The sequence below is a fragment of the Nicotiana sylvestris genome, chromosome 2 (assembly GCF_000393655.2).
Source record: "Nicotiana sylvestris chromosome 2, ASM39365v2, whole genome shotgun sequence".
In the NCBI taxonomy this organism is placed as follows: Eukaryota; Viridiplantae; Streptophyta; class Magnoliopsida; order Solanales; family Solanaceae; genus Nicotiana; species Nicotiana sylvestris.
This window is the reverse complement of record NC_091058.1, coordinates 7422432-7450126: the sequence shown is the minus strand read 5'-3', so window position 1 is coordinate 7450126 and position 27695 is coordinate 7422432. Positions and strand designations below refer to the sequence as shown.

Sequence of the window (27695 nt, the reverse complement as noted above, 5' to 3'; positions counted from 1 at the left end):
CCTTATATACAGTGTAATTTTTTGGCGAAGGAGATTCGAGTGAACCCTTCCGCGCCTAAATCCGCCCCTGCTCACATACGATAATTACATCAGATCAAATAAATTAACCAGCCACAAGTTAAAGTAAGAATATGTATCACTTAAGTACATGATTAAATAATAAGGTAAAAAATATGTATACAAAATACTGTGTATGATTTTTCCTTCACCCCACATCCTCTAACATTTCCTTCCTTTTTTGGCTTTTGGACATAACGAACTTTAACTTTTCCACATTATATATTCATGTAAAGCAAATGGAAATCTTTCATGAAAGATCAATAATTAGAGCAACATAGGATTGCCTATATTAGTCTGCTATATCATGGCCATGAAATACTCCTTTCTCCTTACTCATGAAATAATCTGAAGCTAACTCACTTGGCAATTAAGAACATAGAGTTATGGGTGGTGATGGTGCTATACGCAGGGTTAATGGTATGAAGGCTTTCTTGGGGTTTCTTCTTTTACTTAGTTTACTATGGCTTGTATTCAATGGGAGTCTAGCCAAGCAGGCAACAGCTTCCACCAAAACAATCAATCATTTAGATGTTTGGAAGACAATACAAACTGAAAGACATTATCTTCAAAAGAATTCAAATCTCAATTATGCGAGCGGAAGAAGAGCGTCTACTGGACTCAACGCTATTCGGAACAGGTATTCTCTATATATATATATAGGCGCATTAGTATCACTTGCATGCAAAAACATTAGAAATGTATTTTTAGTTGTAGTATATTTTCTAGTATACCTTATATCCTAGCAGCCGTGTGACCAAGAAGTCATAAGCTCAAGCCGTGAAAACAGCCTCTTCCAAAAATATAAGGTAAAGGTTTGTAAAATAGACCCAATATGGTCTGGCCTTTCTCCGGAACCTGTTTATTGGTGGAGCTTAGTGCACCGCACTGCCTATTTTACTTGTAATATTAATCTTGATAGTATACTCTATCAATATATAGACGTTAAACATTTTATGTATATTCTTGGTTTTTTCAGGGAAGCAGGGAAGGCAGCCAGGGCTGCAACCAAAATAGTCGACGATAGGGCAATCAAACCTTTAGATGTTTGGAAGATAATAGAAGCTGAGAGGCAATATCTTGAAAGGAATCCAAATGTCAATTATGTGAGCGAAAGAAGAGTGCCTACTGGACCAAATGCCATACACAACAGGTACATTACTGTTCCATATATGCATTAGTATGTAACAAATGAGACAAACTAACGTTATAGTTTATGATGTTTATTTATGTTTCTTGGTTTTCAGGAAAATAGGGAAGTATAGGGAGCCACCAACTCGAGCTTGAGCTTAAGAAAACAATTGAAAGTACTCTAGTAGAGTAACAAGATCCTTCAACCATATTTACAACATACAAACAGTGATCACAAGTAGGTGCTTCCTTAGAATGTACTAGTAGCTATGCATCTATAGGCAGAAAGATGCGGATGTAGCCTTATTTAAGTTGTTTAGCTAAATCAGTATAATTTCGACAGTGAATATAAATATATGTGAAAATAAGCGAAATTTTAACAAATATTAAATTTTGAAATCATAATTTTAAAAGTGCAATGAATTAAATTTTAAGAACTTAAAATTTGAATCCATAAAATTTAAATTATGGATATATCTATGCTTAGGACTTCTGAGATATTGTTTGTAGAGAAGTAGAATGAAATCCTAAGGAGATTTAAATTAACGAGGGAAAGTAGATTGGAAAGTAAAACTTTTCAAGACTTATGAAAGATGAAAGTAGGATGTGATTTGATTGTATGTGCTACCCACTTTTTTGTTCCTTTTTACTCGCTCCATGCCAGTGCCAAAAAGAATGACTAATTTCCCTTCATGCAATGATTTATAACCATACAAAATATATGTGTTTCATTTTATACTACAAGTTCAAAAATCTTCTCTCTTTTCTTAAATTTTGTGCTCAGTCAAATAGGTTGAAATAAATTGAAACGAGGGAGTAGTATTTTAGGAGGGTGTCATTTATAATTTGGACACTGCAAAAGATAGACAGAAATTATGGATAAATGCATGAAAAATGGGGAGTTTCCAAGATATTAATTTGTTTTGGGGAGTCTTTCTTGAATGATTATGTTGGCACTTTTGACGATTCAAAGGAACAAGTTTTTGCTTCTGGTTTGAGTGGAATTATTTTTTTCTTTAAGTAGCAAATATCACAAGGTAAAGCTAAGCTCCTAAACAAGACTCAGTTAAAGTTTACTTTTGTCCAACATTTTTAGCCGTGACTGGTGCCCAGTAAACTGCAATTATTAGATTTAATCATCACTTAGCTTAATGTTTCAATTTTCGGTGGCATTCTAGATGTTCAAAAAGTTGGTCAGAGTGTTCAAAAGGTAGACTTCTGGTTTTTGAAAGAGAATAAAGATTAATCATAAAAAAAGAAGATTAGCATATGCACATGCATGATCATAACCTCCACTCAATCCCTTCCCTGAGTTATTTTAACCATTACATCCACGGACAATCAAGTGGGTCAAAAGTCTACCATTCACATTGCAATTTCACGAGTTTAATAATGTCAATGACCAATCTACATAAGATTTCGCACTCACTTGTTAGCTATGTGAAAACAAATATTGATGAAAAAAGTTTATATCTTTAACAAGTTGCCATTTGGTCAAAATTCGATTAAACCTAAGGCTGAAATATATTATGAGACATGTGATTTGTGTTCGTGAAAAGTCGCAACACTGAGTCACTGACCATACCTCTAACGAAAGAAGCTCCCCAAAAATCATCTTCAAAGACAGAGATTTTGAAATTAACCTGAAATTACTAATTAACGTAAACCGAAGATGAAAAATACAATTCTCTATTATTATTATCTAACAACGTCACATTCATGTATGCTTTCAAGTTCACAAATTTTGGATAATTAAAGATGAAAAAATGACTCCAAAAAACGTCAATATGAAACCTTAACAATTAGATGCTCCATTTAATTAATCTTGGCTTGTGAACATGAAAGAAAAGGAGGGTTTAAGTATTTCAACAAACACCTGATAACAAAGTGACCATGAAAATCAAGCATGTAAACAGAACGAAACATGATCTTCTATAATAAACATGGAGTATTAAACATAACATCCCAAACAAGGATCTTGAATATGTCTAGACAACTTATTTTTAGAAAAGCTATATAATATTTTAACATATACATGCACACATAAATCCAAAAACACTCACACAGCACAAATTTATATGTCAAACTCAGGTTCAATTTTTCCCCAAATCAAACCAAATAGATGCCGGATTTTTAGTTGGTTTGATTGGATATTTTGGTTTGGCGTGGTTTTTCAGTTTTTGCTATACACAACTGGTTGCAAGCCACACATGAGTAGCAAAGGCCATTGATTCAACATTAAGAAGCAAACACCCCACCCAATTGCTTCCGAACAAGAGCTAAACTAGCAGTAATATAGACCAGTTTCAAGAAATGAGACGTTTAGTTGAGGATCCTCCGAGTACATAACATCCAATGTTATACGCAACAATAATCACATACATGAAGAACAATAAACAGTCGCTTCCTATACTACATATTTCAAACAAGCAAAATACTTGAGAATAATTTGTGCATTTTGCAAATATAATACAGCTATATTCTTAAGTGTGTACTCCTGAGCCAATCAAAATGGTGTTGTGCCACTTACACCAATAGGAACTGAAAACTTACAGCAGGATGCATCATATTCACTTGGTTTGAAACACATTGAAATGCTTTGAAAATTCCGGCTTCAAATAGGACTGCTCGTAGTACCTTCTTTGCCAAATAGTAACGGAAATTCATCATATTGTTCGGAGAAACCCCGTCTTTCACCCATGCTCTTAAGTGCTTCATAAACCTGATACATAGACCACCTGTCCTTGGGCCGAAAAGCCACTGAATTACAAGCAATTCTTAGGAATTGTACAATCTCTTCATCATGCCCCTTCCCACATATGTTCTGGTCGATTGCATCTTTAATGCGACCAGAAGCAGAGAGCTGATTTACCCAGTCCACCAAGTTACCCTTGAAGCCCTCTTCACCAGCAGTAACTTCAAGAGGTTTTTGTCCAGTAGCCAACTCCAAAAGCACTACCCCGAAGCTGTAAGCATCCCCTTTCAGTGAAGGCACCATTGTGCTAGAGTACTCCGGAGCTACATAACCAAATTCACCCAACTCCCCATTCACAAAACTAGACTCTTTTGCATCTGAAGGAGTCATCAGCCTTGCCAGCCCAAAATCCGTTAATCTAGCATCCAAGTCTTCATCGAGGAAAAAAACATTAGAACATATGTTTTGGTGCAAGATAGGTGGGTGGCAACCATGATGTAACCAAGCAAGGCCCCTAGCAGCACCCAGACCAATTCTAAACCGAGTAGGCCAATCTAATTCACTTGCATTCCGATTCAAGAATGAAGACAAAGTACCATTTGACAGGTGCTTGTAAACCAAAAGCTTCTCCTCTTCAACAACACAGTACCCCAGAAGTGGCACCAAATTAGGATGCCTAAGTTGACTTAACCTATTCATCTCAACCCGAAACTGCTTCTCGCTCAGTTTGCAAGCATTAAGCCGCTTAATGGCAAGCGCAGAACCATCGCGTAACACAGCGTTATAAGTGGTCCCCGTTCTAGTCGAGTTGATAACATTGTCCGTGCTGAAACTATTTGTGGCGACCAACAAATCAACTAATCTAACCTTAACAAGCGGTTTCTGAAACAACATAACCTGAGTGAGCTTGTGAGCCCTCAGCTTCTCAGCCCAACTATCTGAGTCGTCGCCTCTACCAATCCCATACCCTTTCTTCCTCTTCCCGGCCTTGGTGAAATACCAATACCAGGCACCAAAACCCAACAACATAGAAGCAGCAGCACCAAAGACCCCTGCCGCAATAATAATAGCCAAGTTTTTCTTACTGAGTCCTCCACATTTCCCCAAAGGTCCACCACAGAGTCCACTATTTCCTTCAAAGTTAGCCGAATCGGCCGAGTCAAAAGCTGCCGGAATTCTACCGGAAAGTTGATTGTTTGCCACAGATAAAGTTTTGAGCCTACTGAAACTAGAAAATTCAGGGGGAATATTTCCAGAAAGTTTGTTATCATTGAGCATTAATTTATTCAAATAAGCGCATTTAACTAGATCCGCCGGGATAGAGCCAGAGAAATCGTTACTGGACAAATCTAGGGTTGTTAAAAAAGGGAGCCAAGTACAAATTTTCGAAGGAATTGGACCTGAAAAGCGGTTACCGGAAAGATCAAGGGTTGTTAAGCTGGCACAATACTCTAACGATTCTGTTACCTTCCCGCCGAGGTTCATGGTCTGAAGAGCGAGGCCGTTGATGCGATTTTCGCGTTCGTTCCAGCAATTGACACCTGCAAACTTGCAGATAGCGCCGACAGTGGAATTGGTAAAGTCCCATGAGTTCAGATTCCCGCTTGGATCTTCTAAGGATTTTTTGAACCCTTCTAAACATTTGAGATCATCTTCAACTACAGCAGTATCGTAAAACTGAGGAAATACAAGAAAAAGCAGAATTAACAGAAATCTAAAACGAGTCATCGTGTAATTGAGCAGAGCCTCCTAGGGTTTTTAGGGATTTAACAGCTCTGTGTAATTGGTACGAGGTGTTTGATAATATGTACAAGAGAAATGGGCAGGAAATAGCAAAGCTAAGGAAGATGAAGACGGCTGAGGCATTGACTTGACAATATGAAAACCCAGTCTGTAATTACAGATTCTTTTTTTCTCTGTATTTTACTAGTATTGCTATTACATTAGTGGAGCCTTTTGGAGGGTGATACATTAATTAATGCATAAAGACAAATGGAAATTGTTAATGAATAAAGGCCAATTTTGACTATCAAAATGGCTTAAAGGAAGAATTTACAACTCTTTAAAGTATTGATGTTAGAATAAGAAAAGTTTTAGTCCCCTAAAAATTGGCTAGATAGTTAAAGCGTAGATTCAAATATTCTTGTTATATTCCGTTTATGGCTGCGCCTAGAATACCCAATTAATGTAAACTTTTTATTCTAACGAAGAATTTGTTTATTCTACAAAATCTTTTTGAATTTTTTGGTTGACTAATACGAATGTACCCCGCGTAGAAAAAAAAAAATTCCTTACCCAACAAAAGTTTATTCTTACAGTAACCTAATGAGATATTTAGTTAAGAATCTTTAATTAAGAATATAGGGATTCTATCCCTCCCACCATAATCATTTACCATATTTTTGAATTATTGACTTTGACCTATATTACCCTATGAGTTATTTGTAGGGGTGGACCTTTGGGCAGTTCGGATTGAATATGAAAATCTCGGTTTGGATTTTTAATTTTCGGATTGGAGAAATGACAATCCAAATCCAATTCAAATAAACTCAGATTGGACCGGATTTTTTAAGTTTAATTTTGGATTTTCGGTTTTGAGCTTATAAGTTGAGATGCTTCATCAATATCCAAATGAAGTACTTATGTTAAATTGCCACGAAAATTCTTCATTCTCACTACAATTATCCAAATAAAGTATTCAAGCAATGAAATTATTATCAAGAAAATGCAACAGAAACATTAATACGGCTGATAATAAGTAGCAATAGTAAAATCATATCCAAATAGAAAGTATTCTCACAATAACTTAGTAATTAATATTGAATATATGAGATAATATCTAATGCGTATGGTGTTGAATTTATTACAACTGACATATGGATAATGGGCTAAATATAAAGTATAAAAAATTTAGATTTTTTTTATATCCAAAAATTCGAAGCACTAAATCCAATATCCAATTCAAATCCAAAATTTTTAAAAATCAGATCCAAAATGTAATCCGTAATTCGAAAATCCAAACTAAAAATTCAAAAAAATTAGTTTTGGTTTGGATCTCGCATTTGTCCAAACTGTGTCCACCCCTATTATTTGGTACGTTTTAACACGGTATAAGCTTTAATAATCATTGAATTAATTGTTGAATCTATAATATATATAAAGTTAGGGAATAGAAAAGATGACTTCGCACTCTCTAAAGCCAAGAATCTTACTTATCTTTTTTCTCCTTTTTTTAAATTATTTTCCTCATCCATTCTATTAGTTTAGCTTATATAAAAAGTCTAAATTCTATATTAAATTCGTAAACGTTATGGTTCTTCTCCTCTTCCCTTTAATTAATTTTTTATGAATGTGCCTTATAACGTATCAAAAGTAGGAAATAAAAAGATAAGAACCAAAGCATCATATATATATGGTGCCATAGTAATTCTAATACATTACCTCTGCCAGACTGAGTTATTCAGGTACGGTCCATCCTATTTAGTTTTGATTGTGCATTGGAAAATTTACCAGCGTATCTTCACTTAAAGTCCACCAATGAGGTTCACTGTATTTTTAGTTATTTACTTTAGTTGAACTTTATTTGTACGTGCCATCTTTTTAGCATTTCAAATGTACTCATTTTTCCGTGCAAAGATACGCCGACGTTTTTGTTAAAAAGTTTATACTTTTGGGTTCCATAATTGCTTCTTACTCTGTATTTGCTAAATTTTGTTAAATCGTGATATGCCACCAACATCAAGGAGCGCCGTACTATCAATGGTATCTACCTTAACTTTGGATGCATTTCTTCTAGGGTAATATATTCTTTTTTTGGTTAATTTCACTCTCGGAATTCATTTTCTACTCCTATTTGTATTAATTTTTTAATTTTAATATAAAATTCACAATATTTTTCGAGTAGATGTTCAGGAATTTGACTTGATGTGATTTTAGAAGCTGCTTATGAAATTCAATGATTTTAAAATAGAGGCAAAACCTTACTTCCCTAATAACAAATGCTGATTTGCCTAGCATTTGCTGTGAAATTGAAAATAAGTTGCATAATGGGACATTCTTTGGTTGGTATACATAGATTTATTTTTTACTATAATTACTATTTTTCTATTGATAATTAAATTTTAACATTTGCTAAAAGAGGAGTTGAATAAAGTTCTGATTTCGAAAAATGGGAGTGGTCCTGTGGCATATAATGGTAAAACTGTTGGTTAGGAGGAAATGTTGACTTGTGCTATACAGTTATGTTCCAAAGCTAATTTCAACTTGAGAAATCATAAGAAGTTTTTATTTTTATTTTTATGCATGTAATAGCTTTACCCAATTGCTTTACTTAATTAGGCTATCTAATCTTTTGTCTAGCAATTCAAAATAATGTTTAAATATTCTAGAAATTATGTATATATACAAATTGGAGTCATGCCTTAACTCCTCCATCATGATGATGGAACTATAAAGTTAAAAAAAAGAAGAAGAAGATGTTCGTATGCAAGGAAAAGTTTCTTTCTTTTTGTTTCTTTAAGTATTTCTTTATTTTCATTGACAAAGATTGGAATCTCATACGAAATTATGCTCATCTATTTAAGCTTTGCATATTCTTATTCTTATTGTTTTATGTTTATCGTTACGCCGAATAATCATCAACCATACGTAATTCGTAAATTTTACTATTTTTGTGCTTGTAAGAGATTATCTTTTAAGACCGCGCGAATCGCGGACAAATTCCCTAGTTAAGTATAAGTGGAGGGAAGACTGATAATGAAAGCAGAATGGAATGCGTAGGGTTTGGGGGAGGACGTTGAGTTTCACTCTAGAAGAAAACGACGGATCAAAACTAAAGCTAATCCAGCAAATCGAATTCCAAGGGCACCATTAATTGTTTTGCAGAAACTTAACCAACACTATCCTTTACGTGGCTGTGTTACTGGAGACTTGCGGCATGTTTGGCCAAGTTAGAAAAAATCAGCTTAGTTTGAGAAGTGTTTTTTTAGAAAAAAGTATTTTTTTTAAAAGTAAAAAAAAACATTTTGTATTTGGCTAAATAATTTGAAAAACACTTTTAAATAATAATTTGTGTTTGGCCAAACTTTTGAAAAAGTGCGTTTTAAGTGTCAAATTATAAATAAGAACATGAAAAGATTTATTTAATAGTTAATATTATATAAGTAGATAAATAATTATAAATATTTATTATTAAAGATAATAATTAAATTTTTTATTTTGTTTAAGTAAAATACAAAAATAAAATTAAAAAGTACTTCATTTTTGCAAGATAATTTAAATATATCAAAAAATTATTTAATAAATATGAAAGTTTATCTCAAAAGTCATTTTGTATTACTTAATAGTTTAAACTAAGTATTTGGTATATATAATATTTTGCCAAGTGTATTTTTTGGTAGGAAGAAAAGTCAAAACTACTTCTGCTTCTGTTGCTTCTGTTGAGAAACTACTTTTTTCTGCTTCTTCAAAACTGCTTCTACTTCTAGCCAAAAACACTTTTTTCCGAAAAAAGCTTGGCCAAACACATCAAATTGAGCAAAAAAACACTTTTTTGGAAGAAAAAAAACACTTTTGGCCCGGAAGAAACTTGGCCAAAAAACAGGCTATTAAACTTGAGAGATAAAACTTGATTAGCTTGAGTACTAATTACACAAAGTACTTATTAATGATTTATATTATTAAACAAAAAGTGTTAGATTCATTTAATTTGTTACTTATTACAGATGGATAATGAGTTTAGTTAACGCTAATGTCGGATTTTCCCTATTAGTAAAAGTTAGCAATACTAGGCACATGGCTCTTATTACAGTTGTTGGATCACTATCTTATACAGTACTCCTATATTTACTTTGAGAAACGCTATTATATTTGTTGAATCTTAATTTTCGAATGAATTTAATGTTAAGGATAAGACTCCATTCTGCTGCTATACGCTCTACGAATCCTTTTAGTAATATTTAAGTTCCTAAATATTGCAATGGCACGATATTAAATGTAAATACATATTGTAAATGCTTATAATATAAAGAAACCTCTAAACGATAGATAATAATCTCCTATGACCGGTTACGATTTGAACAAATATAAAAATTTACAAAGATCTCATGTTATTTCGTTATCTTCTTTTGTGTTATTATATTGCTACTTTTTTTTATAAAAAGAATCATATTAAATTAACATTTTTAATGAGTTATAAATCGATTTCGTTTCTGGGGTTGTTCCGCATTTGCCCATAGTGGTCTAGTTCCATGTGGCCGGTGCAAATGTAGTTGGTGAAGGCGATGTTGTTCAGCTCCAAAAATTTTGGTTTTGACTTTTGACGATTCAATTTCGTTTTTTTATCTAAATTATTTCTTATTTATAACCTCCCTCCCCCAACCTAATTTATGTGTGAATTTGGCCAACTTTCAAAGTTGATCGGAGTTGGATTAGTTAATCTGCATAAATAAAAATGTATATATTTGAAAAAAAACTATAAAACAAAAGACTGCGCGTTGTAATTTCACCCATTAAAATAACGCTGGAGCGCACCTTTAACTACTCGTTAGTGTCACCTAATTAAACTATTTAAAAGTGATAACCTCTTTGAGACACGAGCATTATAATATTAGGGTCTATTTAGAAAGTCAACTGTAATTATATGGGATAGTAAGTACACGATATAGTAACCGCAATGACATATTTGTTTGCTAGAACGTTTTAGGGTGTAATTTTTATTGTCATGTCTGGTTGGACAGTTATTACACAGTTAAATAAATGTTTTTTCATATTAACCTATCGAAATATATTAAATAATTATCAATTGACAAATAATATCTTAAAAATAGTAATTATCTTCCCATATCTGACACGTGAAATTATATTGAGATTGTTGTTCCTGTAAAGGCAGTAAGTATCTTCCAAATAAATAATATTTTAAAAAATAAATAATTATAAATTGGTAACGTATATCGGAAAACTATATTTTATCTTGACTATTTTCAAATAAATAATATATTAACTTAAAATAACTAATAAAAGTTTCAACTATGAATTTAAAATTTTACCAACTTATATGAGTAAATATGAAATTTATGGTTATCTACACTTTTTAAATAACAAAAACATAAATATGAGTTTAAAAGATTTTTTTATTAATAATGATTTTATACTAATAAATAGAAAACAAAGTTAGTAAAACACAATGTCACGCCCCTTGGGAGGCGTGGCTGGCACCGGTACCGCACTGGCCCAAACGAATCACTCTGCAATTTTTTTTTCTTTGAAACTATCATGGGCCAACATGGTCACAACTCGTAATGTATAACTATAAGTGGGCAACATTGTATCACTGAACCATTTTTCATTTTTCTTAAAACATGAATACATATGGGCCATCAAGGCCTCTGACATACGGTACAAAATGAACCTCTATCTACAAAGCCTCTAAGATTATTTGAGATCAAATGGGACAGGGTACCGGCCTACCCATAAGTCTGTAGCAAAACTCTGACAAGAAGACACATAGACTCGGCTGCATTCTGAATAAGGTGGAGTCTTACCGATCCTTAGCTGAATGCTGACCTCATGTACTATGAGGGCTCGTCAAACTGATTGTCTATACCTGCAGGCATGAATGCAGCGTCCCCAACAAAAGGACATCAGTACAAATAATGTACCGAGTATGTAAGGCACATAAATAAGTATATAAAAGACATGGAAGAAACATGGAGTAAATGACTCAACCTGTAAGTCTGGATAACTCTGTAAATCATGAAATACTTATAATGCCATACATATGCGTATGAATGTCATGCCGTGCATAGGTACATGTGTTCATAACATCATCAAGACTATGAGGACATCTCATCATATCATCTCGGCCACTGTGGGCAAAATAATCAACGTATACCAGCTGATCAGGTGGTGGTGTGTATATAATGCAGTAACCTTTTTCCATATCCCTTATACATATATACGTGTATATAACGCCATGTGGTCATGAGTCAATGTACATGTATAAATGCATGAAATGCATAAGAAATACGTTAATAGGATTTTCTCGGAATGCCATAAAAATCAATATGCCTTTCGGATAAACGTAATCAAATACGTATTTTTCTGAGACCCATGAACAGAAGATATAATAATAATTCACATAGGGAATCAAGAATATAGATACCTCTAGTATTTTTATGAATAGAGTCATTTATGAAAATTGTACCTTTACTCGTTTTGTTTGTGACGTATAGATCATGCCAAAAAAATAAGGGATAACCTTAATATAACCTGAGCCAATTCTCTTAACAATCCGTCCAAGAAACTCTTCTCTCCTTTCATCTATGTCCTTCATTTTTCAATTTCATTTGGTCCTTTTTCCCCTCCTTTCGTCTCCTCCCCTACACCTCCTGTCACCCATGTGTCATCCACTCCCAATAACAGCTCGAAGCTCCAGTCAAACCATCATACCAAACACATATCCTCCTCTGCACATTCTGTCATAACATAGGCAACAATCTGAACTTCGAGAAACACAACAAGCTTTACATTATGCATATTAATTTGGTCACTCCCCTTAATCTATTTATCAATAAAGTGACATCATTGAAATTAGTCCTTATATTGTGAGAAACTAGAGCAAATAATGGACAATTGAAGAATTCAAGCTATCATCTATTACACAGTAATACTCTAGACAAAACAAAGCTACTTTCGAAGCTATAATAGGTCATAAAACCAGGACAAAGTTCTTAAATCTAGGCTGCCAACTATTTGACAGATGTTTAAAATTTGATAATCTTCATTTTGCATGAACTCCACGTATCCTTTTGTTGCCACGTAATTCCCTTGTAGGGGGTTAATCTTTATTTAGTTAGGTAATATTCTATTACCCAATAATTAACCAATAATCCACGTAATTAAGAATTATCTTAAATTACTTAAAATACTACTCACTTTTAGTACACTTTATATACCTCACTAACATGGTCATGTGGTACCATATAAAATTAATATATACACTATTATTTCATTAAAATATCCATATAAAAATATATATATATTCTCAACTTATAATTTTCTTAATCTCATATAAAGAGTAAAAAATTTAGTACGCTTAATTCTTAAAATGGTAAAAAGATGATCTTCTTTTCTTGTGAAAAAAAAATAATTCATATCTTTACATTAAAGAAAATCTCACAAAACTTTCCCATATTTTGTGTATAATTTAAAGCATATTCAAAAGTAGTAATATTAATAACTATATAAAATCATATTGTTCAGACTATTTTTTTACAAAAATTTCCACTCAAAATATCATATGAAATGTATATAACGGTATCATATTGTTAAACTTACAGGGTCTTACAATAATAGTCAAAATCCTTTATAATCTCATGAATGATCTTAGTTAATCCCTTCAAACTCATATGAATTACTACGACTTATCCTAATATTAAAGTACACGATGTAACACACAAAATTGTGTTTAGCAACTAAGAAAAAAAAAAAAAAATATGAGAAGTTGCAAAATGATATGGAAGCACACCGTAAGAAAACATATTGAAAGGTAAAAAATAAGAATAAGAGAAATAGAAAATAAAATATTATAAAAAGAATAGTACTTAATGTATTAGAAAAATAAAAATAAAAAAGATTAGAAAAGTCACATTATCTTATAATTACACAACGTAATTACCACTAATTCCCATATTCCTCTTGAGAATTAGAGAGTGTAATTATACCCTCCAAAACAATCATGTTAAAATGTGCAATTACATCCAATTACACTCAAATTTAATTTCTAGGTGGGTTTCCAAACAGTCTCTAGCTTTTCTTTATTTTTACTATGAGTAAATTTTGTCATTTTAAGACTTAGCAAAGTCATAATTTTATGAGGCTACGGAAACTATAAGGGAATGTAGAATTTTTTAAAAACGCAAGAAGAACAAGTTAAAAACTTCTAATTAAGTCTCTAATTTAACTGTATTATACAGTCGAAACTGGAGTTTTAAAACATTTCTTCTTTTTTTCTGTTCTTTTTAAAAGTTTCTAGTTTTAAATTAAAAAGAAAAACCAACCTTAACTAGTGCACAATATTAACTCCTATATGGTTAGCTAGTCATAGATGATAGGATATAGAGTTGAGATACAGGGTGGTCTTGAATTGAGGTTGGGACAATTTGTCTAACTATAAATTCAGTTATACTTGTACATATTCACTTGGGATAAAATACTTTTGTATACGGTGGAAATCGGAGCTATCCGATTTCGTTCTTCGATGAAAAAGGTGATATCACGTCGAGAGGCCAGGACACCGAGCTCGGGGTCGAGGCTCCTTTCCAATATCGAGGTCGAGGTCGAAATCATTTGCCGAGGTCGGAAGAAGGCATACCTCGAGCTAATACCGTTATGATTCAGTAACAGAAAGAGCAAGATACCCGCAACGGCCCGAAGGTCACGACGTAAATTGCAGAATGGATTGGCCCTTGGCAGTTAGACAACTGTCAAATATGATTTCCTACTATAATTAGAAGTGTACCTTATTTAAATGAAAGATACATTTTTTGACTGATAAGAGAAAACATGCACTTTATTCTCTAGCTATTTTACTTAATGTTCATTAGAGTTGCTTTATAACTTGTTGTTCCCACTATTCCACATCGAGATTGTCATAGTTCGAGGTTGAGATTTGGCTTGCACATTGGTTTGACTTATTTTATTCTCCAATTTATATATTTAATTCCTTGTTTATCAATTGGTATTGGATTAAATCACATATCCTTAAAACCAAAATATAAGTTTAATTGTTACTCGAATTTTATGGTAAATAGTTTAGCGCCCACCATGTGGCTAAGGATAATATTGATTGTTTCAGTGCTGATTCTGATAACACACGTTATTTTCACACTTGTTCTTGTCAAGAATTTTTGTTCTCGGGTTAAAACATGTCAAACTCACAAAAACGCACCTGTACATAGTGTTGATTGTCTTGGATTTCACGGGGAAAACGATAACGTAATTGCTCCAGGAGCCGGGGTGTCACCGGCTAATCTCGGGGGAGTACCAGTCGTCGATCCAGTCTATATTGTCACACCTCCTTTTTGTGCGCCTACCCCGAAGGATAAATGCGTGAGGGAGTTTTTCCAATTTAAGTGATAATATTCGAAATGAGATTATTTATTTAATTCAAAGTCGCCACTTGGGAAAGGTTTGGCTTTTGGTGTCTCAAGTCACCGATTTATCTTGAATCCCAATTCGAGGAAAATATTCGACTTTCCAAATGAAGTCTGCGAACCAGAAATTCTAAGTAAGGAATTCTGTTGACCCGAGGGAAGGTGTTAGGCACCCACAGATCTCGTGGTTCTAGCACGGTCGCTTAAATTGTTATAATGGCTAAATATCTGATTTTAATACATGTTATAACTTGTGTGCTTTTATTGAGTTTAAACCGCTTTTATTATTATTATTTTTTATAGAATTGCAACGTCGAGAAAACGTATCTCAAACCTCGTCACAATCAATGTACCTGTGGTCATAGACACATTTCGACTCCGTTGAGATTTGGATTTAGGTCACATAAATGCGCACCCAAGTTTAGGAAAGTAATATTATTAAAAACGTGCCTAAAGAGACTAACACGTTATTATTTTTGGGGACGACCGTGAAATTCGCTAAACGGTCCATCCCAAATTCTAAGTATTTAATATATACATTTATGAGGGCCTCGAGGTTTGTGCGTTTTATTCGGCGAGGCTCGTCTCATTTATTTTTAAAAGGATAATCTTAAAATGACTACATTTTCTATTTTTATTCGTCTCAAAAATGAAAGAAGAAATATATGCTAATTAAATTACATGCTTGGCAAGTTCGGGCCTCTTATCAATTATTAGGTTACAAAAGATGCTAACGCAAAATTGCGATCGAATTTGCTCAAAAGGAAATTGTTTCGTGTCTTATTCTATAATTGAACATTACCAAAAAAATGAAATTATAAATAAAATATGGAATTGACAAACAATATTATCAAAACAAACAAATTAGTCTTTAACTAATTTAGACTTCACATTATTAGGTGAATTGAATCATTGGAACTAATTATTTATTTTTTTAAAACTATTTGAAACTGAACCAACCTTGACTACCAATGCATACGAAAGTTGTTAAAACTTAATCGACACTTTGAAAATCTATTACATTTAAAGGAACTCTAACAAGCCTTGTTCGAAATCAACTCATGCCTATTAAGTTAATGACCTTAGCCTTACTACATCGAATCAAACTTCAAATATGGCAGACCTACTGATTTTGCGAAATTACTGACTTAGTATCCTACTTTACTAATTTGAGTCAACATTTAACATGCTTATTTTCAGATTATCACTACGGGATATTTAGGTTGAGGCATGCCATATTAAACAACACCAATAGTTTATGGCCCTCATAATTTTAAAATAAGAAGTTATTCGAACAAGTAGATTTGAGGCGTGCCATAAACAAGATCAAGTAACCCATGACCCTCGTTTAATTAGTTTTAGCTCTTTAAAAATCGAGGTATGCTATCAGTTGAATTTTTCATGGCCCTCGCAAACCTTTTTATTAATTTGAAATTTCGTAGTTGCTTTAGGCGCGCTATTTAAATTGATTTTCTTTTATTTATTAATTTTGGGTGTGCATTTCATGTGATCCAATTTCAATTCTTAACAACGTTAAATAAAACGTGTCGCGAACCGCGGGTGCATTTCAATGTAACGTGGTTTGCGATATGTTTTAAATAACCTTGAATTAATTTTTAAATAAATAAAAGCAGTTTTAAAGTTAAAAGGGCATGTAGTTTTAAAATGTGTAATTAAATCAGATAATTGAGCCAATAATAATAGTTGAGCGATCGTGCTAGAACCACGGAACCCGAAAATGCCTAACACCTTCTTCCGGGTTAAAAGAATTCCTTACTCGGATTTTTGTGTTCGTAGACCATAAATAAGAGTCATCTTTCCTCGATTCAGGATTTAAACCGGTGACTTGAGACACCATAAATTATCCCAAGTGGCGACCCTGAATTTTAAATAAAATAAATCTCGTTTGGATTGTCACTTTAATTGGACAAACTCCCTTATACCATTTGGATTTTTGTGTTCGCATTTGTCATTCCAGTCTTTGTAGTCAATGAAGTTTCATCCAAACACTTATAATTATTTCAAATCAATATTTTAAACCCTCTAACTGCATGTGTTCTTCAAACGACGTGATGTGGATGCCACATTAGTATCCACATCAGATTTTCTTTATTATTTAATTTTTTTTAAATATTATTCAAAAATTATATTTTTTTCTTTTCCATCCTACCATCTCATTCATTACCTTAATCCTCACTCACCATCTTTATTCTCCACAATTCACTACACATTTACCACCACCTTCAAAATAGCCCATTAAGTAACATTACAATGTTATGATACAAACAATGAGAGAAAGAATTTATTTAACTCTTGTTTTCCAACGGTAATCACTTTTTTACTCTTCCCTTTTCTTTTTCTTTTTCAACTCAACTCTTAAAAATCGGCCCACCAACTCCTGCAATTCTTTTCCGATCACCTTTGACCTAAAAAGCTTTTTTACATCCAATACTCCACCATAGCACCACCAATCAAGCACAAAAAAGAATCGTTTCGAAACGACTCCTAAAAACCATCTCACTCTAAGTTTATTAAGATTTCTCTACCGGAAAACGGCTCGTCGGAGATCATTTTGTACTTTTTCTATTTTTTTCCTTGCAAAACTCGTCTTTAGGAGTTTGGGGGGGGGGGGGATGGGGGATTTAGAAAAGAACTTTCTTCATAAGTTGGGATGATTTGGTGAAGTTTTGAGGTGGTTTGAATTGAAAATTCGGTAAAAACTGAACTATGAAAAAATGATATGTGTATCACACTGTGTATCATATTTGTATCTATTATGTATCACATGTATATCCATGTATACCTGTGTGTGAGATACATGCGTGATACATGTTTGATACATGTGTCGCAGAAGACTTTTTTGAACTCGATTTAATTACAAATTTTAATGTAAAACCAGTGCAAATCATCTCCAATCTTACTCAAATTTTGTATATTAACCTATCTATATATTTTCAATGAATTTCAACTATGCCCATTGAAAAAGTTCCTCTTTTGTTTAGATTTTTGGAATATTGTATATATTTTTGTATTTCATCACCTTATTTGCTACCTCATCCATAAAATTTCCTTTCCGTCTTGTATCTAGTGTTGTTAATCACGCTTAAAAATATGGAAGGTGATTTTTGCATGTGATTCTTTGAGAGAAAGAACCCTATTATTTGGTTTTTTAATTTTTGTTGGCCAGTTTTGGTAATTCTATGATTAATGACTAGAGGTTGGTAAATTGAGATTTATTTGGGACATTTGTGTAAGTTTCCAAAGTAAAATACGAGGGGCATTTGCATCTATTCCCGTTTTTTGTGTCACGTTTTAACTTGTGCCCACTTTGCAAAAAAAATTGCAAGCGTACCCGCTTTTTCGCATAACTTCAGCATACGAGGCTAAAGTAGCAAAGACAATTACGCAAAACTTCAGCATTCTAGTAGTCGGGCCTGAAGTTCAGCTCTAGAGCTGAAGTTTTTTATTTTTTAACTGGCGAACTTCAGCTCTAGAGCTGAAGTTTTTATTTTTGTAACTGGCGAACTTCAGCTCTAGAGCTGAAGTTTTTGTTTTGTAACTGGCGAACTTCAGCTCTAGAGCCGAAGCACCACAATTAGCAGTGATTTTTTTAAGAAAATAATGTACGTCTTCTCCGCTCAAACACGAATAAACATACAAAAACTCCAAAATTTTACGGCGCATCCTATTGGTAACTTAAACTCTTTCCTAAGACTAATTTGCTGTAAATTTGGAGCAGAAGTACAACTGCCGAACTGTTCAATTAAAAAAAATTGACCTTATAACTAAATCAGCATTGCTTCTAGAGATAAATATCAGTTTGTTTTGTAACTTGAAGAAGAAAACGAAGGAGGAGAAGGAGGCTAAAATTATTTAAAAAGTGGGTACAAGTTAAATTTTTTTTAAAAATCGGGTATATGTTAAATGGGGGCGACCAAATAGGGCGCACCGTGCAATTTTTACAAAATACAGCTATTTAAAGTTTTTATCTTATATGGGCTGCTATTTCAGTTTAAAATTCTAAGTTAATTATCATTTTTAATAGATTATTAATTTTTTTAATTTATAATTACTTAATAAATAATTTAATTATGTAAATATGTTTTATACCATAACTAGATTATAATTTTAACTCAAACAAAAAAATTCAAAGATGTTCCGATGTTGGGATGTGGAGTTGAGGACGAGGAATTGAGGGTTACAATTCAAAATTTGAAAATTCTCGAAAGCATTCCGCGCTTGGTGGGACCCACCTCCTCAATTTTATGCGCGCTTTTCAACTTACCCAAACTAGCAACTGAAAAACACCTCAAAAGTGTGAACTGAAGCGGCGATTCTCTTCACATTAAAAAAAGAGAAGAGCAAAATTCTGTTCACTTGACTGCCTCAAATTATTACGGCCATTGATGAGCTATAGAAGCAGATTTAACATTTTAAATCAGTAAGGTAAAATACTAGTCGATCCCCTTTTTATTTGTCACATTGAATTGATGAATTCTATTTAGTATAAATAAATAATCGTATTAAATTATTTTAACTAAGTATTTGTTTGATCCAGTGTTGGTTTGGATAGTAGAAGATGGAGGCTCTGAAGAAAGCATATGCGGAGATAATTCTGAATATGGCAAAGGAGGCGGCAGCTCGGGTCATGGCCTCAGAGCAAAAAGCCCTTAAATTTCAGCAGGATTTGCATTCCACTAAAGAGGAAGCCCTTCGAATGCTTCTTCGTTTGAAATTAATGATTGATACTAAGGTAGTTCCAAATTGTGAATATTCTACTTAAGCTGCCTACTTGTTTGATTGATTGAGTTGTTTGGTTTGGCGACTAATCATTTCTCTTCATTTGTATCGAATTTAATTTTTGTTTTTGAAGCAACTATACATTGAATAATCTTATTCTTAGTATAATATAATGAGTGCTCCATTAGATTTATCTGTCTTTAGAGTTTAGGAGAGTAATGCTATATTTTTCTCCATCTCTTGTTTTTTCGTTTGTTTTTGTTTTGCGTAGGACACTTTAACAAAGGCTCAGTCGATAAACATAAAAATTATTTGATTATGTTCGTCCTCACATGTCTGTTAGTTCAACCAATACACTGTTGCAGTTATTTTAATGTATTTTGTTATATATCCTTCTACCGGCTATATGATTGATAGGCTTTCTCGATCATATAGCACTCCCTAAAAGATGTGACTAATTGCGACTTCTAAATTTTGTTGAATTTTATAGCATTATACTGAATAGAACTCATAACAGATTGAGTGCTATACCAGCAATGGTAACCATAAAAAGAAAAACAACAAGAAGAGTATTAGTAACTTGAAGTAGCAAGACAACCAGGCGTGTTTAGAAGGAAAAACGTGATGGAACTGGGAAAAAAAATTTATAATGACTTCAGTGAGTCCAGGGCAAAAGAACTCAGAGCTTACTTCTTGCACAGATGTTCTCCGTTGTCTAACATCAATGGAGTTAAAGTACCACAGAGGTCACTAATTAAAATTATGCTGGTGCTAGTTATGTAGCTGGGTATTGCTTCTTCCCTTCAAAATTCTGAGACTTAATTAGCATGTCACCAGATTTTTTTTTTTTTTGAATCTAAATGCGTGCATGTGGATTTAAAAGCTGAGATATTTGGTGAAACAACTGTACTATGTACATGTCTGTTATTGGTTTTCTATTCTTTGAGGTGATTTCACTAGAAAGACATAATAGTATATCCTAGCAGGATGTTGATTCCTATATCTCACAGTTTCAAGTGGTCTGACTTACCTTTATTGCAGACAACTGAAGCTGAAAGATTGTCCCAAAATAAGCAAAGAAGAATTGACGAATTAGAAGCTCAGCTTAATGAAGCGGAAGGGATGATAATAGATCTTAGGGCAGAATTATACAACGTGCGGGAGCAGTTGAATGAGGCGAAGACTAAGCATCTCCATCACTTGAGACCACATGTAAAAGAGGATTTGGTTTGTTGCAAGAGTATTAAGTCAAAGCTAAATAATTCTGAGTCATTAAAGTTCCCTACTGAATTGGGATCCAATGTCTGCAAATCAGCAGACATGTCAGACATAGAATTGTGCAATTACTCAACAGACAATCATATTTTGGCTGTGGAGATTGTGAAAAGCAATGAGCCCGAGATTTATCAAAATGGACATTGTGCAATAGAGATGAGCCTAGCAGATGAGAGATTGCATTCTGGAGATGATCCAAGTTTTCCCATTGAAGTTACGCAGGTTACTGAACCAAGTGGACGAGATGCTGGAGCACACAATGTGCCAGTGACTAAAGCTAAGAAAATAGAGAATTTAGTTGGTGAAAAACCACTTAAAGGCCTTTCCTCTAAGCAGCGGCCCTATACATTTCGAGGAAAAAGACGAAGAAAAGCTCAATATGGCAAAACCAAAAATAGCTCTTGCAAGGTTCGTTGTAATAAGCTCATGTTGTCACAACGACCATTGACAACAATTTCTCGTTCTGCAAGATACTTGCATGCAGGCACTTATTATGATAGTCCTGATAGTCCTTCCACTAATACCGAGAGAAAAAACGTAGCAGGAAGTTCTTTCTTGTTGGGCAAAAGAGAGCCACAAAACAAGGATCTAACCATTGCTGTTGCTCCTAGAAGCATTAGGAAAAGACGCGTCAAATACTTGGACAATAGTTTTCCTGCATCATTGTCACATAGCTCCCATTCTAATCACCCGATCAGACCTGGTCAGCAGTGTCCATCTTTTTCTCATAGCAAGTCTAATGCAGTTGAATGCACCATGAAATCCACTAAATTAACAAATGAAGGCGATATTGAAGAAGGTGCAGGTTTTCTAATAGATAACAAGATATGTAGAAAGTCTGCAAGTGCAGATTCAAACGAGGACAAAGGGTTGATAGATGTCTCGGTGATGGTAGAGGAGGGCGATGATAAATCACTGCTTGACGTGACCATGTTACCAGTTGAATCTATCTTTGGAGACGACAAAACATCTGAAGGAAGTAAGGAATCACCTGTTCAAGGTAACAATAAGACACCTCTCAAGTTTACATTCAGCAGGAAGCGTAAGAAGGATTCTGTGTTGAACCCAAATGAGAACCCTTCTCCAGTAAGCTCAATGAAGAAAAGGTCTGCAGAGATAGAAAACATTGATCCAAGATTGAAGGATTCACCTTTAAGAAGTAAACAGTTGGTGCAGGTTGCTCGTCAGGTTAGTAGTAGTAAAACTCAATAATTTCAGGAGTCCATATTATTTGCTCTGTGACATTTTGAATTGTGCTTACAGTTTTATGCTGTGTTCTGATGACACATCTTTGATAAGTTGATATCTCTATTCCCCAACATCTGGAAATCCTCTGAGTAAGTTAACAGAGGCATATGATTAAGACAAAAAGGTCTTTTGGAAGTAGTAGTTTTTCACTAATTAAATGTTACTATCATTTACTTTGAAATAATGTTCACTTAGGAACTGAGATCATCTAGTTTAATGCTGTTGCATACTTGCAATTCTCAAGAATACTTCTCTGTTTGTTAAATGAGAGGACCAATTAATTGAAATAGAATCAGAGTTCTGGATGGAAATCTTCTTAGCTGACAATAATAGCTCGTGAAACTATTGTATACATTGGTGTTTCAGCTTTATCCACATCTACTTGATCAGATTCATTTATGAAAATATACATTGTGCCTTTTATTTCTTTTAATAGCTTTGTTAGATGTCTGAAATTTCTGGATATTTTGCTTTCCTCCAATTTTGCAGCTTGTCTCTCTGTCTGGAAGAAGCTGGTGGTAGTAGTTTCGCAGTCCTTATGGGTGTTCAAGAACATAATTTTACAAGGCTTTTGAGCAATGTAGTCGCATATTTATTCAATTTCCTGGTACTGCAGCAATGGCTTAATTTATAGTAGATGGGCTGTTCTTTTCCATCTCTGGCGGATCATCGTGTAATTATCCAGGCATTATGATAGTTGAGCTGTTTTTTGAGTGTCATTATCTACTATTTTCTTCTTTATTTTGAGGAAGCAGCACAATGGGTTTCAACCTATTGAAGGTGTATAAGCCAGTTTATCTTTAGGCAAAAATTATCCATGATAAACTGCTTTTGGCACAAGCAAAGTGGTGAACCTAATCTTTGCTTGGTAGCTTTCCAGAAACATAATCTCACATATTCTTGAGCAGTTTCTGTCGAAAGATTTCTTCGTTAAGGTGTTTTGTGTGTCGCAAGAAGTTAAAATAATAAAAATGAATTTACACTAGAGGACGAAAAGATCAAGTGTGTGACTCATTTTTATGAGACTCCCATTGTCTACTGCCCATGACCATCCACCTTCGTTTCAAATTTGACCAAATGCCAGAAGAAAAAAGCCTTTTCTACTTCTATTTACCTTGGTTGGGTAACTTTTCACTAAAACTCCCAACAACAAGCAATACATCTAAAGACCAACATTTCCAAGACGGGGGTTCTCGTAAATAACATGTCTCTTTTCGAATATAACACAATTATTTGATAAATAAAATTCAGAACATAATACAAGAAGAGCTAAAATGCAGATGAACTGCTACAATTGATGAGAACAAGTCCCAGCCGTGGATAATATTCAACTTAAAATCATATTGATGCATGATTGTTCTTGTTTTTAATAAATGGTAATTCACCAGCCAGTTTGGACATCTTTTCATCGTCTGTGCAAAGCAATGTGAGTCTATGGCAACAAGAACAAGTTGTTCTCTCTTGTTTAACCATTCGGAGTCCAAAATCACAACACGATTGATTTGATTTTTTTTGTCTTGAAAGTCCACTAAAGGGATAAAGCGCTCCCGAACATAATGTTTCTTAGTTAGTGTTTGGCCATAGATTCCCAAATTTGTTTTGAAAAATCTGATTTGGGTGAAGTTTGGTTTGAAGATGAAAATGTGTTTGGAAATCAGTTTTCAAAACATATTTCACTTTTTTTGGAAAAAACATGAAATATGACTTATATCTACAAGTTCTAAAAACTATCACAAATATCCAACAGTATCTTCATCAATAACATTCATTATATTATCGCAAACCATAGTCCTGAACATAAATAAAATTGGTACAAAATTATCATTTGTATAATGAACTACATAATACACTATGAGATGACCGAGAAGACGAAACAGCATTGTTACAAAATAATAAATGGTGGGCTCTTTTATAAAATACAAAAGTTTGGGGCAAGTTTTAAAAAATGTAACAGTAATATTTTGGGCCAAAACCAGCTCTTGAGCTGGTTTTGGGATTTGGGAATTTGTCAAAATATGGATAAAATTTATGAACAATTATGTATTTGCCAAAAAAAACCCAAATAATTTTGGCAAAATCTATGACGAAACGGTCCTTATTTCCAAGGCTCAAAGTGCAACGAAGTTATTCAAAACATAGCTTGAAACTGTTCAAGTAAACATCAAATGTAAACTTTGACCAACTTATCCTCTTTTTTCTGCAGGATTGTTCTCAATTACTTGCTATTTTGTGGGTTCATGTATAATGATAATGGTTTCTTTCATTCTTGTCCTTCCAATCCTGTGGCCACAATATGATGTCTTGTTTCTATGTTGCAAAAAAGTAGAAGAAATTCAAGCAATAGTGGCTGAACAAAGTAGTAATAGGATTTTACTCATTCGGTGTTTGAGGGACATGGTTGGCCTGAACCAACAAAAATATGTTTGGATAGTAATAGTGATGATGTGCACATATCGGACGCAAGTGGGGTCATATTGTGTTAATGGAAAACATCAAAGGACGTTGGCGTGCCTTTAGGCTCCCCCATGTACTCTTGACACATTTCTTCCACTTCTCTTATCACATCGGATTCCCTACTTTTTACTACATAGGTAGTTGTTCGGATTAACTTGCGCACATTTCGATTAATACCACATAGGTATTTGTTACCTCCCAATAGTACGAAGTAAATTTATCCATCAAGGCTTGAACATATAAAAAGAAATAGTATTTTTGCTTCCGCTAAAAATATAAATTTAAAACTTCATGGTTTTCAATTCACTTCATTGACCATCGGGTCTTCGCCCTTTGACCCTACTCATTCAGCTCTTAGCATGCCCTCAGCCTCATATGCCTAATACTGGAATGCACTGCCGTTTTTTTAAAAAAAATTATTTATTAATGTTCGAATTATTATGATCAATAGTCACCATTTCACCTTTAATGCGTATGCTACTTATCAATTTAAAACTCACTTATCTTAAGTATTGGATGCTTGGACAGATGAAAGATTTTACAAGAGTTAAATGTACTATCAAAAAAACGCCGCCAATCTTACCCTCTAAAGATAAGGGCGATATAATAAGTATTCAAAAAGGGGCAAAGGTCTCAAAATCATTCAGAGTTAGAGAAAAATATTAAGTTAATGCATCAACAAAATTGTCCTTTTAACTGATTATGTGGGGAAAAAAAGGAAAAACTATTGTAGAGAAGCAGGATTTCAAATTTCAAGGTGGTGATTGGTATAAGAACAGAATATTCTTAAGTTTAAATTGCTTTTTGGTATCATGTTAATGGTAAAAAGCCGGTGCACGCCTGAAATTGCAAAAAAGCCAAACAGTAACAAACAATTAAGTAAAGATAGAATAAATCAGTAGAAGCAAATGATAAAATACAGCAAAAGCAGAGTGCAGAGGTTTCTGTGATTGTTTATGAGAATGTTTTCTTGTCCCTCAAAAGACACTCTCTCTTGTCACATCACCTGATCATTAATAACCATGGCATTTCACGTAAATATACACCAAACTCGTGGGTTATTTTTCCCTTGTACCCTCTCTATAAAAATCTCTTTTACCCCATTCTCTCTTAAACATTGTGTTAAGAAAATAGCAATGGTGGTGGTTGTAGGAATGGAGGATAGAAAGAAAGAAGATAAATTACAAGCAGTATGGTTTGCTGCTGGAGTGGCTGCTTTAATGGCATGTTTGGAACGTGCTATGTTAGTTTCCTTTGTAGAGCAGTGGCGAGTGATTGCATTTCTTGCTCTTAATCTCTTGCTTTTAGCTATTCTTTTCACATCTAGAAGTACAATAGTTGAAGAAACCAGTCCAGAATGCATCAGCAACACTACTGATCAATCCAAGATTGAGGTGAGAACATGTTGAATTGCATGACCATTACATTTACCTGCCGTTTGGCCGTAATATTTGGGATCTTTTTTTTTAAATTTTATTTTCAAATATTTGTTTGTTTATAGATTTTAACTATTTTTTAGCAGATTTTGAAAACAAAATCTTCAAATCTCAAAAACGACTCTAGTGTAATTTTTTTACTCATAAAATGTTAAATTATTTTGAAGCAAAATGCATGTCCAAATACATACTGGATATATAAGTAAATAGACTTTAGACCATAGTGACGCATTTTAATGCCGTACGGGACTAGTCCCAAAACAGACAATATCATTAATGTGCTAGGTTGTTACAATTTGAACTTTCAAAAACTATTTTTCATCTCATCTTCGAAAACTTATTTTTTCAAAGTTCCAACCAAATTTATGGGCAAAGGCTAGCTTAAACGCTTGAGCCATTTTAAGTTGTTGCTCGGACTCTTAAGAATGCAGTTTGTGTGCATGTCGGCTCCATAAAAAATAGTGTATGTTTGGAGTATCCGATAGAATGTGACATTATTTTCAAAAAGTTCGAACAACATATATTTTAAGAGCACACTTTATTTTATTTATTAATTATGTCTTCAACACGTTCCTCACGTGCGAGTCTGATTCTTTTTTTCTTTTTTAGCAGCAAAGCACCACATGATTTTACAAATTTATTTATTTACATTTATTATATCTTCAACAGAAAAAGAGGGTGGAAGAATGCAAGAAACCTTTGGTGGTGCCTTCTGCAGATGAAATATCAGAAGAAGAAGCAAAGAATGTCAAAGAGAATTATACAATAATAGACAAGAGTGAAAACAAAGAAGACCAATTAGATGATTCTATAGATGAAACTCAGCAAATTTCAATGGAGGAATTAAATGAGAGAGCAGAGGCATTTATAGCAATGTTCAGACAACATTTAATATCTGATGCAAAGGCTTATAGTTATAGCAAAAGCTGCAGAATTCGAACTCCAATTACACTCAAAGGAGGTGACAAAAATTTTACCAAATGTAGACCCATTTATTAATTAGGCCAACTAGTCTAGTTGGTGATCAAGGTGGTTCTTCACATTCAAAATAGCATTTTATTTTACTCTTTGTAATGCTAAACATTTTTTTTTCTTCTGAATAGAAGACCTATCTTGATCTTTAGTTTACAAGTTACACATACCATTCTATTTTCTTTTAACTATTACTCCATCCGATCCACTTTAAGTAATTCTTTTGATTTTTTTTTTGTGGTCCACAATATTTTATTTTTTAAATATCAAACAAGAATTAACTTTTTTTTTTAAAGTTGCTCTTGGAGTAGAGTTTAGGAGTATTTGTTGTATTTCCAATGAACAAATTAAGGTTAATATGGTTAATTATATTGTTAATTAATGATAAAAGATAAATTTCTTAATATGTGTGAAAACAGTCAAAATCACTTAAAATGCACCGGAGGGAGTATTTAGTAGCAACCAAAGGGTTTCTCTTGTTGTTCCAATTGCCACAATTTTGAAGCTGTGTGTATCCTCATTATATTTCAGGTA

The 27695-nt window shown here is 33.5% G+C and overlaps 4 protein-coding genes across 4 annotated transcripts; 3 read left to right on the top strand and 1 right to left on the bottom strand.

Moving 5' to 3' along the window:
• Positions 1 to 353: 353 nt before the first annotated feature.
• Positions 354 to 1521, top strand: LOC104211793 (uncharacterized). The gene is made up of 3 exons (XM_009760919.2): positions 354 to 697; positions 1037 to 1210; positions 1305 to 1521. Exons 1-3 carry the CDS (start codon positions 444 to 446, stop codon positions 1342 to 1344), a joined length of 468 nt encoding a protein of 155 aa, XP_009759221.1. The 5' UTR covers positions 354 to 443; the 3' UTR covers positions 1345 to 1521.
• Positions 1522 to 3492: 1971 nt separating this feature from the next.
• Positions 3493 to 5843, bottom strand: LOC104211792 (inactive LRR receptor-like serine/threonine-protein kinase BIR2). Its single transcript, XM_009760918.2, has one exon. It carries the CDS (start codon positions 5609 to 5611, stop codon positions 3803 to 3805), a length of 1809 nt encoding a protein of 602 aa, XP_009759220.1. The 5' UTR covers positions 5612 to 5843; the 3' UTR covers positions 3493 to 3802.
• A 13419-nt stretch (positions 5844 to 19262) lies between these two features.
• Positions 19263 to 23018, top strand: LOC104211790 (uncharacterized). The gene is made up of 4 exons (XM_009760917.2): positions 19263 to 19482; positions 19595 to 19789; positions 20818 to 22239; positions 22789 to 23018. Exons 2-4 carry the CDS (start codon positions 19616 to 19618, stop codon positions 22819 to 22821), a joined length of 1629 nt encoding a protein of 542 aa, XP_009759219.1. The 5' UTR covers positions 19263 to 19482; positions 19595 to 19615; the 3' UTR covers positions 22822 to 23018.
• Positions 23019 to 25850: 2832 nt separating this feature from the next.
• LOC104211789 (uncharacterized) lies at positions 25851 to 27349 on the top strand. Its single transcript, XM_009760916.2, has 2 exons — positions 25851 to 26147; positions 26859 to 27349. The coding sequence occupies exons 1-2, from the start codon at positions 25890 to 25892 to the stop codon at positions 27186 to 27188; spliced, it is 588 nt and encodes a 195-aa protein (XP_009759218.1). The 5' UTR covers positions 25851 to 25889; the 3' UTR covers positions 27189 to 27349.
• Positions 27350 to 27695: the final 346 nt, after the last annotated feature.

Coding starts and splice junctions, on each gene's coding strand:
- LOC104211793 (XM_009760919.2), top strand. CDS start 444: ATGGGTGGTGATGGTGCTATACGCAGGGTTAATGGTATGAAGGCTTTC. Junction 698..1,036: donor CTCAACGCTATTCGGAACAG/GTATTCTCTATA, acceptor TGGTTTTTTCAG/GGAAGCAGGGAAGGCAGCCA. Junction 1,211..1,304: donor CCAAATGCCATACACAACAG/GTACATTACTGT, acceptor CTTGGTTTTCAG/GAAAATAGGGAAGTATAGGG.
- LOC104211792 (XM_009760918.2), bottom strand. CDS start 5,611: ATGACTCGTTTTAGATTTCTGTTAATTCTGCTTTTTCTTGTATTTCCT.
- LOC104211790 (XM_009760917.2), top strand. CDS start 19,616: ATGGAGGCTCTGAAGAAAGCATATGCGGAGATAATTCTGAATATGGCA. Junction 19,790..20,817: donor AATTAATGATTGATACTAAG/GTAGTTCCAAAT, acceptor CCTTTATTGCAG/ACAACTGAAGCTGAAAGATT. Junction 22,240..22,788: donor TGGTGCAGGTTGCTCGTCAG/GTTAGTAGTAGT, acceptor CCAATTTTGCAG/CTTGTCTCTCTGTCTGGAAG.
- LOC104211789 (XM_009760916.2), top strand. CDS start 25,890: ATGGTGGTGGTTGTAGGAATGGAGGATAGAAAGAAAGAAGATAAATTA. Junction 26,148..26,858: donor CTGATCAATCCAAGATTGAG/GTGAGAACATGT, acceptor TATCTTCAACAG/AAAAAGAGGGTGGAAGAATG.